Raw genomic sequence first — 15,100 nt, 5'->3', positions numbered from 1 at the left:
TAGAAGCAAATGAAGCTGTATTTACAAGCATAAAACTACACTCTACAATGAAATGCAAAGACTACGTACAAATATACAGTATTTACTATATTATACAGATATTTACAATTGGCAAACAACATGGAAAGCCCCCTGGTCAAAAAGACACAAACACACACCCAAACCTCCCAGACCCCCCTGTATCGAGAGAGAGGAGTTGAGAGAAAGCAGTGTTAGTCTTATCTAAAGACCAGCCAGAAGCAGCATGTCATCTTCTCCCCAGCAAAGCAAAACAGCTAAGATCAGAAGAGAAGAGAAAAGGAATGGGAATGCTAATGAAATGTGAAGAATGGTTATGATACAGCTTCTCTTATCCCAGACATTTATCCAATGAATTTGTTTAGAATAATCTTCTGATTTCCTTTTTACACCCAATAGTGATTTATTTATATTTTTCTACTTTTCTGCTTGAAATCTGCAGCTAGATTTTAAAGACATAGCTTCAACCTACAGTAGTTATTTTAAGAGTTATGTCCCCAAATGGCTTATAGGAATGGTCATTCTCCATCAGCTAAGATTTTTGTTTTTTAAAGAACTTCTTAAATGTTTTTAAACATGTATTTGTCTAAATATAATTGATGGTGCCATAAAACAGAGTGATGGACTAATGACTCTTTTCAGTTCTGTTTTACATTGTTTTATTAGTCTTACTCAGTCTTAAGAATTTGATGTTTCTGTTTACCATGCTCTTTGAATGACTTCTCAGATATTTTTTTCTTTTTCACTTTTAGACACAGACATGAGTGAGTCTGCTATTTCTGTCAGAAGCACAGGTTCAGCTGCTTCTATGACCAGCCAAGGTGAGCGAAAAAGGAGAACACTTCCACAGCTTCCTAAAGAGGAGAACGGGAATGAAAGCTCAAAAGCAAAAACTGCATCTCATCAGAGATCAGAAATAGGTGAGAAGCAAGACACTGAACTTCAGGAGAAAGAAACTCCAGCTTGTGCCTCAGATGCTGATAACAGATGTATAGCTAAGTCAAGCAGAACAATGAATGGTCTTTCACCCAAAGCAACTGGAGACAAAGTTTTTTCTTTCCCAAGCTCTTCCAGTAAAGAGAGAGCTGAAACTGGCAAAGAAACTTCTGTAGTGAAACAAGCTTTAGCAAAAATTCAACAACAAGAAAGAAAGGAGCAAGGACACTGGACACCCACAAAATTATCCTCTACAAAACTTGCTGCAAACCACATTGAGAAAGGTAGGGAGGAAATTGCTGTATCACCCAAAACTTTGGAAAATCAAAACAAAGCTCCTGGACATGTTACAGATAAAGGAGAAATGAAGTTGATACAGAGTGAGGGAAAAAGAAGGAAAAACGAGGAAACTGTTAAAGTACAAATCCCTAAATCATCTGGAGGAGAAAAAAAGGAATCTTCAAAAACATTAGTGAGGCAAGGTAGCTTTACTATAGATAAGCCTAGCACAAATATACCTATAGAACTTATTCCTCACATTAATAAGCAAAGTGGATCTGCTGCTCCTTTAGCATCTGCGAACAGGTTACGTGACAGAAGTGATTCAATGGACACTGATTCCAGTCTGGACACAACACTCATTTTAAAAGACACAGAAGCTGTAATGGCATTCCTCGAAGCTAAATTGCGTGAAGAAAATAAAACCGATGAAGGTCCTGAGACTCCTAGCTACAACAGAGATAATTCCATATCACCAGAATCAGATGTAGATACAGCCAGCACAATCAGCCTTGTTACAGGTGACAGTGAAAGGAAATCCACGCAGAAGCGGAAGAGTTTTACAACTTTATATAAAGATAGATGTTCCTCTGGTTCCCCTTCAAAGGATGTTTTAAAATCTTCTGCAGCAAGTGCCAGAGAAAAGGTAGAAAAGAAAACTAAAAGCCGATCTTCAGATAGTGGGTCTAGAGCTGATGCTCGCAAAGCTGTGCAATCCAGTGGAAGAATGAGACAACCGTCAGTAGATTTGACAGATGATGACCAAACATCTAGTGTACCTCATTCTGCCATTTCTGATATCCTGTCATCTGATCAGGAAACATACTGTGGCAAATCACATGGAAGAGTTCCTTTTGCCTCAGCAGATGAACTTTTACATTCCAAGATTGAAGGAAAGTCAGCTAAATCAAAAACCTCCCCTGTTGCACTTGGGCAGTCTAGTAAATCTACCACTCTTCCAAGACCTCGTCCTACAAGGACTTCTCTCTTGCGTAGGGCACGGCTTGGTGAAGCCTCTGACAGCGAGCTTGCTGATGCTGATAAGGCTTCAGTAGCTTCCGAGGTGTCCACTACAAGTTCTACATCAAAACCTCCATCAGGGAGGAGAAGTATTTCCAGAATAGACTTACTTGCTCAACCTCGCAGGACTCGACTTGGCTCTTTATCAGCACGTAGTGATTCTGAAGCAACAATAACTAGGAGCACTGCCTCATCTCGTACTCCGGAAGCTATTATCAGAAGTGGTGCAAGGTTAACATCAGCAGGAGACAGTAGTAAAGTTTCTGCTAGAACTCGAGCCAATAGCATTTCTCGACTTTCAGATTCAAAATCCAGGTCTTTGGCGTCAGCTCATAACTCTCCCTCAGGTATGTGTGATTATTTAAACTGGTCTTATACAGTAGTAGGTATTTTTCCTATGTAGAGATTTTCAATTTCTTTCATTTCTTTGGAACAGTTGTTATGCAACATTTGTGGAGTTTTAGTTGGTATCATCTTTGGAGTAGGAGGCTTCCTTGGCAAGGCTTGTCGAAATTTCTCACAATCATGAAGGCAAGAAATTGTCATCCTCACTCTTTGGATTTTGCATTTTGTTTTTATTTCTTACCTTGAAACCAGGATCAAAGAGTTGCATTGAGGCATTCAGACATGGCAGCGCTGACTTGCATTAGTACAAAAACGGCAGCGATCTCTTTGCTCGGTTCATGGTAGGCGAAGTTCAGAAGATCAGCAGAACTTTTTACTGCATAGAAGATACAGTATTTATTTATAATGTAGGCTTCTAAATATGCTGAGCACAAAAGTATTGTCTGAGTTAAAACCTGAGCATCTGTAGGATATTTATATTTATAAGTTAAGATTAGCTTCCAGAACTACAAAAGTGGCATTTGATTGACTAGAATAACAACAGGGAAGTAACAAATGGTAAAATAAACCACAAACACTACCCAACTAAGTATCATAAACTTAATTGTTATTAAACTATTTGCCCTGCCTTGCTGTAGTTTCTGTTCTCTATTCTGAATCATGATGATTTATTATTTCATCATGATTTCCAAATGAGGTTGATCTGGTGGTAGCTCCTTTACGTTATTATTATCTTATGTATGGAAGAAAAGAATTCCGAAAAATAAATGGATTAATTTGAACCTATAGTTCTGTTAGAATTTAATATAACATAACTGTAAGCAGTGTGAAAGGCTATTTTTTTTCCCAACAGCAATATTAAATTAACTGAAAATTGAATGTGGTGATTCTGAATAAGTGAGTTTCCATGTGGAATGGATATCTCAAATTTATGTCCTCTTGTATTTTGAATTATCATAGTACCAACTTGACTTTATTTGAAGCTGATCCACAATCTAGTAAGAAATAAGCAGAATAACTTCCAGTGTCATGGGTTGCTGCTGTGAAAATGTATTTGCCTTTACTGCTTCTTATTCAGAGCTGATCTAGAGATCTGTGATACTTAAGGTTCTCACAGTCTTAGTGCCCTTTTGTTGCTTGCATATCATGAATGTACCTTATTAGCATTCTTAGCCATGGCTGTTCCCCAGACAGGTATCTTCTGTCTGTGTCACATATTAGCTGAAAAGAAATTTCTGTAGGGATACAAATGAGGTCTTCACTGAACTGTAAAATAGAATCTATTTAATATTATGACAGGTGTATACAAAGGTTTTGGGGCTTTTTATTTTTTCATTTAAAGATTGAAACATAGTAAAAAAACTCAGCCTTTCCCTGTAAGATATTAATGGAAAAGTAACATGGTTTTGGTTTTAGTCAAAGTTTCAAATTGGTGTGTGCAGCCTGAAAGGTGGCAACATTAGGTCACAGAGAATGTTTGCTTTAATAATTAACACTAATTCACATTGTGGTGTTGCAAATTTTAAAAAGGCAAACCCCAAATGTTACTTCACTTCTTGCATTTTTCACAAAACTTTATATGGACTTTACATGTCCAATTGAACTGCTGTATGCTTTGTCTTCCTAGACTTTGCCCAGGTTGCTGCACTGAAGCGGCTTGCTGCTTCTGTTCAGGAAAGTGGGTGCATCTTACTCTTTCAGTCTTCTAGTCTATCAGGGTCATCTTCATGTAGTGTTCATCTATTTAATCTGCATTACGTGGTCAAAGCTTGTGGTAGCTTGTACAAAATACTCTGTTTACCAGAGGCACAAGATGGCATCTTCTCATGAACTACCTGTTATGGTTAGGATCTATGAATAAATTAATAAGGCAAATACTATAGTAATAAAAATACTAATAGCTTATTATTAATAGGAAAATTTTCCCCAAACTTATTAATACGGCTTTCTGTACAGCTGGAATATGTGTTTATAGTGGGAACGTACAATATTTAGACAATATTTAATAATTTTAAAGCAAGCAAGAAAAATAACTGGGAAAGAGAATCCCCGGCACAATATGGTGCTTGACCACTGGGGGAGACTCAACAAGAACAATTAAACAAAGGAGGCAATAAACTATGCATTGAGTTTCACCCAAGTTGGGGGTGTGGGTGCTGCTGCTGTATGCTGGCTGGTAAGTCTTTGGTCAATGGCTGCTCTGGCTTCAGCATGACGGCAGGCAGCCCTTCAAGCTTCTTCCCAAGATCTGCAGATTGTCCTGGGGTTCTGCAAAGTAGGAGCTTATACTGATAGCAGCTTATCATTGCAAGGGGATGGTTCCTGGGGTCTTGGCTCACCCAGGATTTGTCCCTCTGCCTGTCAAGACACTTCTCTCTGCTCCTGGGCTTTTTGACATGTTATTGTGAAGGGCGCTTGTGTCTTTCTGGGTAAACTGAGGCACAGTGCATATTCCAAATGCAAGGCAAGCGAGGCGTGGCTTCTGGAGCTTGCAGGGAATGGCTCGTGGCTTCTCCCCCAAATCTTGGACAAGGCAAGGCAAGATACAGTCTGGCCTGTGTTTATCACTTGTGCAAGATTCAGTTTGGGCCAATGGGGCAACTGAAGCCAGCAAACAGTTAACCAGTGAAATGGGATTTTGCCAGGTTGTGACAATAAGAGGCAAAGACATAGGCCTAGTCTAGGAGAAGCATGGCTAGTGCACGTGCTCTATAACCATAAAGGGAGAATGTGTCCCTTTGTTTACCAAACTTACTGGTACTTCTTTTGTCCTTTTCCTGTGTTTCCCTGGACTCCTGTGGGAGGGAGGGGAAGAGGGGGGACCATGTGTGGATATATCAGGACCTGTCTGGGTTTGTGCTGGGCCCATTTGGCCCTACCACCACACAGCACCAACATAATAAGCTAGATATTTTAAATAGACCGTTACAGAAATCTACAGTAGTAATAGCTTCTGCCATGGAAAGGCTTTGTCAGTTTATATATCAAGATCAGGGAGAAGGCTGCAAAGTCAAATACTTTGAAAACAAAATCATGGCTTAATAATACAATAAAGTAATATTAGTATGTAACTAAAGAGCATTATTACACCTGTTTAGGATTTTGAGTTCCAGATTTCATCTGTGTCAGTAAGAATGTGTTACTGATATGGGATATATAAAAAAGAAACATAGTAGAAGCTTTTTGATTCAAACCATGTAATTCCTGAATTTAATTCTGTTCTAGAAAAGTCAGCAATTACTTAATTTTTAGGAAGTTACTAATGAAGTACTTAGCAAAAGTTCCTCAATTGTTTGAATGCATCATATTTCAGGCACATTTAATCATGTGATGTATCTTCTCCTCTCCCTGGACCTAGAAAGACTGGAAAATGATCATTGCAAAAATAGTGTTTGGAATTTCTTTTACCAGAAGACTGGATGTTATTGAAGTGTTTAAAATGTCCCATGTCAGAGTCCAGTTAACAGTGCCACATGGTTGGTCGACGAAAGAGAAAATTATGTCTGCATTTTCCAGATCTTTTTGAATATTCAGGCATGAATGTCTGTAAAAAGGGGGCAGAAAACGATGTAGTCTCTGGATTATTTTATTGTCTTGGACTTCGTGGATGGATTGCAACATAATATCATTAAGCACATCCATTATTTCAAGAGTCTTTTTTAATCCTTGTTACAGTTAAGTATTGCTTACTTTTAAAGGACAGGATGATAAATAGAATCTCTTAAATGAGAATTATTAGCATTGAAGTAATTACCAGGGTATCTCCATGGCAGGATTTAGTAATATGGGATTGGTGTTCGGTCACCCCAAAGGCACTGCAGGCACAGCTTCCAAGCCAAGGTGTTACCAAGCGAAGACCTTTATTGTTACACAGCAAGGTTATATACTCTTAGAAAGCATGTGTGTCACATCTTAATTGGTTATTTTCTACTGGCATGTGTAAATAAGGCATACAATAGGTTAAAATAACAAAACAACTTCTCATTGCATCCAAACAAATTCTGCCAAGTCTTTCTCTTCAGTTACGAGATGTTTACATTCCTTTGTAAGTCAAAGATTAAACATAACCTTCTCTAACTCAAGCAAGGGCAAATCTTCCCCTATATTTCCCCCTTTCTTTTTCTCAGTTACTAAAAAGGTGTACATTCCTAACTCAAGGACAAAACATAGCTGTTCTAAAGCTATCCATAAACAACCCTTTTCCTACAGTAGAAGGCTTGGTAACTAACAACACGTTGAAGACATGTGAAGCAGAATTAGTGATTTTATAGCACAAGCCGTGAAAAGTTTAATCAAGGCATGGAATCATTAAACTAAGTTGTGATCAATAAAAACAGGGAAAACCAAGGACCTTTTTTCACAGTTGCAGAGGAAAATTGAAGGTAACGTTACAGGAAAATGAACAACAGGATCAGACCTATTGCAGACCTGCTAAGTTGCAACTGTAAATTTCAGCGTTGAGTCAGAGGAGAGACCTTGAGCAGTTTTTTGTATTCAGCAGCTCTGCTGGGTTGGTGACCTAATTGTCATTGTGAATAGTGAGCAGGTGGGTTGATGAAAACTATTGAGGTATCTGGAAAAAAAAGAAAAAGAAAAAAAAAACCACACACACAAAAAAAAAACCCAGTATATTCACAGTATGTTGACATATATTAGATAAGTAATTGCACAATAGCTTTTAGAAACCTGCATAAACTACAAACACATTTGGGGGCTGCATAATGTTTAAGTAGTACTAAAAGCATGTGCGTATGTGTACCTAACTTACTGGTAAACGTGCTTGGATATTGCTTGTGTTATTGCATGACATTGATTGTCATGAATCCTACAGCTTTGAGATTTTTACTCTTAAGCCTTCAGTAAATTGCCCCCCATATTAATAAGAAAGCTACTGCTAATATGTAAACAACATTTTATGGCCTCAAAATTCAATGGTCTTGAAACATGTAGAAAGGTTTTGTGGTACTTTGTAGACAGTTATTACTGATATCATTTCAGTTAGTATCTCTGAAGTGTTTAAGATTTTACAAAATTGAGCATTTTTGGTTGAATGTATAATTAAAGAATCCCTAAAAATGTGGGTGGAAAAGAGGACCTAAGACTAGTATCATAAATATTTTATTTAAAGAAGTGATTCTAATCTGAATGTTGTAATACAAATTAACAAGATAAAACACTATTTTGTACACAGAGAAATTCAAGCTTCTCCCAGACCCAGATCCTGATGTTGAAACTTACAGTGGTAGAGTACTAGAAATCAAATCTGTTTCTGATATTTTATTTCTCATTCAATTTTTTTTTTTTTGTTTGTTTTGTTTTTAAATATATGATTACATATGCTCATTGTACAGTGCTGAGTTGCTGGACTACTTCACTTAAGAAGATTTTAGGATAAATTTCATGTTAGTTTTGATGCATATGATTCGAACTGGTACAAAGAATTTAAACAAAAAATTATGATAAGATGTACTCTTTGGACTTTGGTTGTACATTGCTTGCATGCTGTCATTGGGGAAATACGCTTTTTCTGCTTATGTTCTGCTTCCTTAAAACAAAAACATTTTTAAAACCTCCAAAAAGAAGAGCAGTAAGTGACTGGAGAGACATTTTTATTTTCTTCAAAAAAGAATATTAAAAAAAAAACAAACAGTAAAAGTGGACATGGCTTGAAGGCCACAATTCAACCTCAAAAAATTCCACATGCATATTTTTGTTTTCAGTTACTAAAAATGCATTTTATGATGGAAGGGATCTAAGCTTGTACACCAATGTGATATTCTATATACTCTAGGCTTTGAGAGCATTAGACAACATTTTTTGACTAAAAATTACTTTCATTATTTGTTAGTTGAGGTATGTATCAATATGTATTTCTCATTACTTTTTTGATGTTTCAGGAGAAATTATTGTTACTTCTTGCACTGTTCTTATACTAAAAATAGTGCACATTACTTGAATCTATTATTTTTAAATTACTGAGAGTTGATCACACACTTCCTCAAATTTCTGCAAGAATTTAATAGGTTGTAATGATAAGCATTCCTTTACATTCTCTTCCTGCTATGAGTGTTTAAGGACAACATATCTGAAATGCATTTTCTAGACTTCAGTCATTTGTAGGGGGTCAAGAACCTCCTGCTTAGTTTCAGTTCTCTTACACTTCAGGCTGTCTACAGCAACATACATGGCTCTATATGCTTTATGTGCTGTGTGTGAGCAGGTGCTTTTTGTTCTGAGGCTGCTGGGTTTGAAGACGTGCTGCTGATTTTTATAACAGTATTAATTGTAATGACTTTTTTCTTTACTAAATGCATCAGCCATTATCTAGTTTTTTTTATGCTTTCCTGGTGTAAGCATGCATTCCAGGCATGGTGCTAGCTTCATCATTCCTTTTATGCCTCTTCAGGGTTTTTTGTGTATCACATAAACCTTGAATGAAACATGGGATAAACTCTGCAGAAAAAGTGCAGCCAGGCTATATACTTAAGTGTTAACGAATTGGGCCCTTGGTTTGTAGTACAGTTTGCTTGAGCACATATACAGGTAGTGGCTTTTATATATGATTCCGCTCATCACTGTACAAAGAGCATCCGTTTCATGTTTTTGTTATCAATGTTTATTATTTAACGCAAGTTTTGTAGTCTTTTTTTAAGATGTAGTAAATAAACCTTTTGTTGAGGTATCTGGGGACTGATAATGAATAGTTGTGCATTTCTGTGATGTTACTGAAATGATACTGTTTTTTCCTTATTAAAGATGCAATAATAATTCTCTTTTAATAATTAAACTAATTTAGTAAGCGCAAGATGGAGGCGCTTTCCTACAGATTATGCTTCCACCTCAGAAGATGAATTTGGATCAAACCGTAATTCCCCTAAACATACCCGTCTACGTACCTCTCCAGCCCTGAAAACCACACGACTGCAGAGCACTGGGACAGCAACTCTAAGTAGCAATACATTCAAGCACAGAATAAAAGAACAGGAAGACTACATTTGTGACTGGACTGCTCACCGAGAAGAAATAGCAAGGTCGGTTTCAAAGATTTGTCTCCAACCAGTTATGTAGGTAGATATATAAAAGAAAGAGAGGTAATAGGTTTTCTGTATCAATCTGCTTACCATTTGCATTCAGGAACTGAATGGGTAATTTAACATTTTTCTTACGAAGAATTCTAGCAGACAGAACACTCATGTTACCAGCACATCTCTTTCTAATGGAAAATTATAATCATATCTGATTCGTAATAGCCAGATCCCAGAGTATGAACTTCTGGTTGCATTAGTGGGACTTGCAGATTTATACATTGTGTAAAACTTAGTTGCTAATGATATATTTCCTGAGGGTGAAATAAATTTGATTTCGTACTACTTTTACATTCATATCGAGGTAAAACTTCAGGTTAATGTGTAGGTAAGGTGAGTGAAAGCCAGCCTGGCTGACCCAAACTGGCCAACAGAAGGGCTCCATTCCATAAACATGCTCCCTATAAACTGGAGAGTTTAGTCATTCTCCCAATGGCTGCCATCCCTGGAGGCTCTTGCCCATCATTCTACTCCCAAGGGCAACTCTCCTGTTTGCTGGGACCATCACATTTTCACTGGGGCTGTGGTACTTGCAGTGCTTGAGATCCAGGATTCATTGGGTGACAGGACAAGAAGCTAGACAAGAAGCTAAACAAAAGCAAATGGGTACAAGTTTCTCCTGGAATGCTCTGATTGGACACAAGGAAAGTTTTTCACAATGGCAATGAAAAGCCATTGTAATAATCTCCCCAGCAAAGTGATGGAGACCCTAACATGGGACGTTTGTATAATTAAGCTGGACAGGGTGCTGGGCCATCTTGGCTAAACTCTACTTTTGCCCAGAAAGGTTGGATCCTTGAGGTCCCTTCCAACCTGATATGAGTAACAAAGAGAAGAAAAAGTGGTTTTGGCAACATGAGACATTATTTCATGTTAGATATTTTCTGGTTTAAGTCCCGTATATTCCTCAAAAAGTAATTTCTGTTGTGAGAAGCTGAGATTACTATAGCAGTTCCTCCATTATTGCTAATAGCACACTGCCTCAAGTGAACCAAGAAAAAAGGTAGTCAGTTTGATGTTCTGGTAACCAGTTATTCCCAAATCACACAGTAACCAAGCAGGGAAAAGTTCAAATACCTTGCTCTGATTAAATAAAACTACATCAGTATATAAATGTTATTTAAAACTTAGATGGCAGTGTTCAGCTTCTCAACCTTTCCACATGACTTCATTTGGAAGCCTAAACAAGAAAAGTGTTTTTCTTTTAAAAATAATCTTAACACTGCAGCCTCACAGATGTGAAGCACTGTGTCTTGTATTATAGTGGGGATTGTTTCCCTTTCTAGGTAATATTTTTCAATAGTTGTTTTTCTAGTGTGTCTAGAGGGAGTCTAACAGCATCTTGATAAATCATGAAATAAGAATCTTCAGAGATATATTCCTGAAACATCTCTTTCTTTCCAAGAACCAAAAAAGTTAGAGATGGATATATGGAAACATATGTCTGTATGGGGAAAATAATTTGGGATAGCCATAGCATATTACCTTCTCCTTATAAAAAGTGCTGCTGAACCTCTGCTTCATTTAAATGTCTTGGTAGATTTTGCTCATCTAGGAGAACTGGCGATAGCTTACTGTCATCCTGAAACTAGTTCCAGATTTCATTCACTTGACTAGAGTTTGATCATCTAACAATTTGCTTGCTGCCTCTGACATTTTGTGTAATTTGGATTGCTTGGTAAGAACTCAGTTGAAGTGTCTGTGGCATATTGAAGCAGTGATGATTACTGTGGAGAGCCAGTTTTTAGCTGATTGACACTACTGTTGATTATGGTATTTAATGACTTCTGTTTTCTGGAGAATATACTGATAATTGACATTTTCTGTTTTTTATTTTCAACTATTCATTTAATACCAAAATTTGTCCTAGAAATTCAAACGTGATTATTAGCAACTTCTCTGTTTTCAGAAGAGAAAGTGATATGGTTGTGTGAAACAAAGGAAGTAGGTGCTCTAATATCTCTACTACTTAGAATATTAGCTTAAACCTTGGAGTTTTAATGATACCTATGTATAAGAAGAAAAAAATAAAAATTAAACCCAAACCACATAGTAATTAGGTTAAATTATTTAATGTAATTGATTTAAACAAGCATTTGACTTGATTTCTGCTTTAGTTTTCCAGTCTTTGATTGTAGTTTGTTTTCAAAAATACTGTCTTGAGTAAGTTCCAAATAGTCTTAACAGCTTTATCCCAGTTGTATGTGTGTCTGTGCTGCACAAGGCTGCATTTTGTTGCAGGTTGCTGATGGTTAGCCACACAATCCAGTGTGGGAATCCTGCCTCTCCAATCTGATCTCCTTCTATGATCAGGTGACCCGTCTGGTGGACATAGGGAGGCCTGTGGATGTGGTCTACCTGGACTTCAGCAAGGCCTTTGACACCGTCCCCCACAGCAAACTGATGGCTAAGCTGTCAGCTCGTGGCTTGGACCACTACACTCTGTGCTGGGTTAGGAACTAGCTGGAGGGCCGAGCCCAGAAAGTGGTGGTGAATGGTGCCACATCCAGCTGGCGGCCAGTCACCAGTGGCGTCCCCCAGGGATCAGTGCTGGGCCCCATCCTCCTTAACATCTTCATTGATGATCTGGATGAGGGGGTTGAGTCAGTCATCAGCAAGTTTGCAGGTGACACCAAGTTAGGAGCAGATGTTAGTCAGTTAGAGGGTAGAAAGGCTCTGCAGAGGGACCTCGACCGACTGGACAGATGGGCAGAATCCAGTGGGATGGCATTCAACAAGTCCAAGTGCCGAGTGCTGCACTTTGGCTATGGCAATCCCATGCAGAGCTACAGGCTGGGATCAGAGTGGCTGGAGAGCTCCCAGACAGAGAGGGACCTGGGGGTGTTGATCGACAGCTGCCTGAATATGAGCCAGCAGTGTGCCCAGGTGGCCAGGAGGGCCAATGGCATCCTGGCCTGCATTAGGAATAATGTGGCCAGCAGGAGCAGGGAAGTCATTGTGCCCCTGTACTCTGCTTTGGTTAGGCCGCACCTTGAGTACTGTGTCCAGTTCTGGGCCCCTCAGTTTAAGAAGGACATCGAAACACTTGAACGTGTCCAGAGAAGGGCAACAAGGCTGGGGAGAGGCCTTGAGCAGAAGCCCTATGAGGAGAGGCTGAGGGAGCTGGGATTGTTTAGCCTGGAGAAGAGGAGGCTCAGGGGTGACCTCATTGCCCTCTACAACTACCTGAAAGGTGGTTGTAGCTGGGAAGGGGCTGGTCTCTTCTCCCAGGCAACCAGCGCCAGAACAAGGGGACACAATCTCAAGCTGCGCCAGGGGAAGTTTAGACTCGAGGTGAGGAGAAAGTTCTTCACCGAGCGAGTCATTCATCATTGGAACGGGCTGCCCAGGGAACTGGTGGAGTCACCATCCCTCGAGGCATTCAAGAGGAGATTGGATGTGGCACTTGGTGCCATGGTCTAGTCATGGGGTCTGTGTTGATAGGTTGGACTCAATGATCCTTGAAGTCTCTTCCAACCTTAGTTGTACTGTGATACTGAGTGATACTAGAAATTCCTCGAATTACATTTGCCTGTCCAGTTTAAATTCTGCTCACTAAGAATTAAACTGTCTCTAGGTCAGTGTTGTCGATTGTTTTTGACTTAAGACAAAGTGAGCAAGCAGAGAGAAGCTCAGCTTTAACAAGCACTGGCCAGCAAAATGTGCATCACTGTCATGGCTCTGCAATTCCTTCCACTTCAGTGGTGGGTGCTGCAGTTCACAGAGTACTTCTTGATGCAGAATTAGCGCTGTTAAATTTTGTGCCTTGAGTCCTTTCAGACAGAAGTATGAAAGAGGATGGCTTGGGGGGTCACTCTGAATTCTGTCTCTTCTGGACTGCTTGATCCATGAGATTCAGGTTGCCATATTTAGTAGGAGATACTTAGCCCTTGCTTTCTATTGCAGATTTTTTTTATTACTTCCTTCTTTTGGGAGTATCCTGGGGAAAAGTAGCACAGGCAGAGCTAGGCAAGCCCTTTCCCTCTCCTGAGCAGAGCAAAGGAATAGAGCTTTTTTATGTGGCAGATCAGAAGAAACCAAAGGCAATATTCAGCTGACAATCCAGGTGTATTCATGTAGTGCTATCATATCCATGTGTTTAGAGACATGGTTTGGGGTTTTTTCCCAAACTGGAAACCTTGTCTTGATTAAATTTGAGGATTTATGGCATTGGCCTGGAATTTCAGACCAGTGGCTTGATCTGAGTGAGCTTGCAGGGCTGCTAGATAATTAGAGGTCCTGAAGATGTTCTTGGCAAATGGGTAAACTGAGGTACAAACTAAATGTCTTCTGGATGTTTCATATTTACTGAGTGTACCCAGGATCTCTGCGTAGTATTTTCAGCACGTTTCCTGTGTATCTCATCTTACTGGATTTACTGCACGTTGCACGTCTCTTCCTGGGACCCTAGAAAGAAAACAAGACTCCTCTGTCTTTTGAGATTGCCCTCTACCACCTTCTTCTAGAAAGGCATGTTAGTAAAAGCTTCAGTTAAAAATCTGCTTTTACACTTCTATAAATAAACTTTCAGTTTAGAAGGGCATATGTATTTTCACAGTGCAGCCGTCAGGAACTAAGAAGCTCAAAGGTTGCAGATTGTGCTCTGCTGGTTCAGAAGTATTTGTAGGGGAGAATGTAACACTCTCTTTAATATTTAGGATCAGTCAAGATCTGGCTCTCATCGCACGGGAAATCAACGATGTAGCAGGAGAGATAGATTCAGTGACTTCATCAGGCACTGCCCCCAGTACCACAGTAAGCACTGCTGCCACCACCCCTGGCTCTGCCATAGACACTAGAGAAGAGGTAGGAGATCTTCATGGAGAAATGCATAAGGTTCTTCCTTTTCTTTATTTCTTTTGCTTTTAGCATTTTGCATAGCCTTTTATAATTAATTCCCTTCAACCCATATGCATGTCCTCTACATTCTTTTTTTTGATTTGAAGTTCCTTTACATTTCAACAAACATCCCAGAAATTATTCTATGAACCCAGCTTGCTAAGAGAACGCTTGCTGTCTGTCTCTTTTTTTTTTTCCACAAAACATAGGACAAGATAGTTACTTGTTTCTTGCTTATCTGTAGCCTTAGATACTGTTAGGTAGTATCTAAGTGCATTTAAAGATACTGATGTGTATGCAGAAATATATGTAAATGTATACATTTAATACTCCATACACCTATTAAAAATAAAAAAGTCCCTCTTTTCACAGTTGACATAAATTTCGTTTTCTGTGTATTGAAATACATAGGTACCATCAGTTAACAATAACTGTAGCTGTTCTTTCTTAATGACATTGTTATAATGACATCATCAAAAACTGCCTTGAAATAAGTTTGCCTTGTGCTTTTAATAATTCTTACTTTCTTTGACTATGTTGTGCTGTGCTATGAATATATTGACTAACTTGTTCTAGTA

General features: G+C 38.8%; 1 protein-coding gene across 8 annotated transcripts in view; it reads left to right on the top strand.

The window, feature by feature from the left end:
* The window catches only part of CEP170 (centrosomal protein 170), a 100,046-nt gene that overhangs the window by 74,457 nt on the left and 10,489 nt on the right, over positions 1-15,100 (top strand). For 2 of the 8 annotated variants that reach the window (XM_068155473.1, XM_068155432.1), the window contains exons 12-15: positions 771-2,600; positions 7,790-7,840; positions 9,395-9,629; positions 14,342-14,489. In XM_068155473.1, coding sequence (XP_068011574.1) covers positions 771-2,600; positions 7,790-7,840; positions 9,395-9,629; positions 14,342-14,489 — 2,264 coding nt within the window. Of the gene's footprint in view, positions 1-770; positions 2,601-7,789; positions 7,841-9,394; positions 9,630-14,341; positions 14,520-15,100 lie in introns of all 8 variants that reach the window. The other 6 variants (XM_068155426.1, XM_068155454.1, XM_068155445.1 and 3 more) reach the window with 5 other exon arrangements.

Source organism: Melanerpes formicivorus, unplaced genomic scaffold (genome assembly GCF_026170545.1).
Source record: "Melanerpes formicivorus ecotype bairdi unplaced genomic scaffold, bMelFor1.0.p_v2 SCAF_2, whole genome shotgun sequence".
In the NCBI taxonomy this organism is placed as follows: Eukaryota; Metazoa; Chordata; class Aves; order Piciformes; family Picidae; genus Melanerpes; species Melanerpes formicivorus.
The sequence above is the reverse complement of the archived record's forward strand: the minus strand, read 5'-3'. Positions and strand labels throughout refer to the sequence as shown.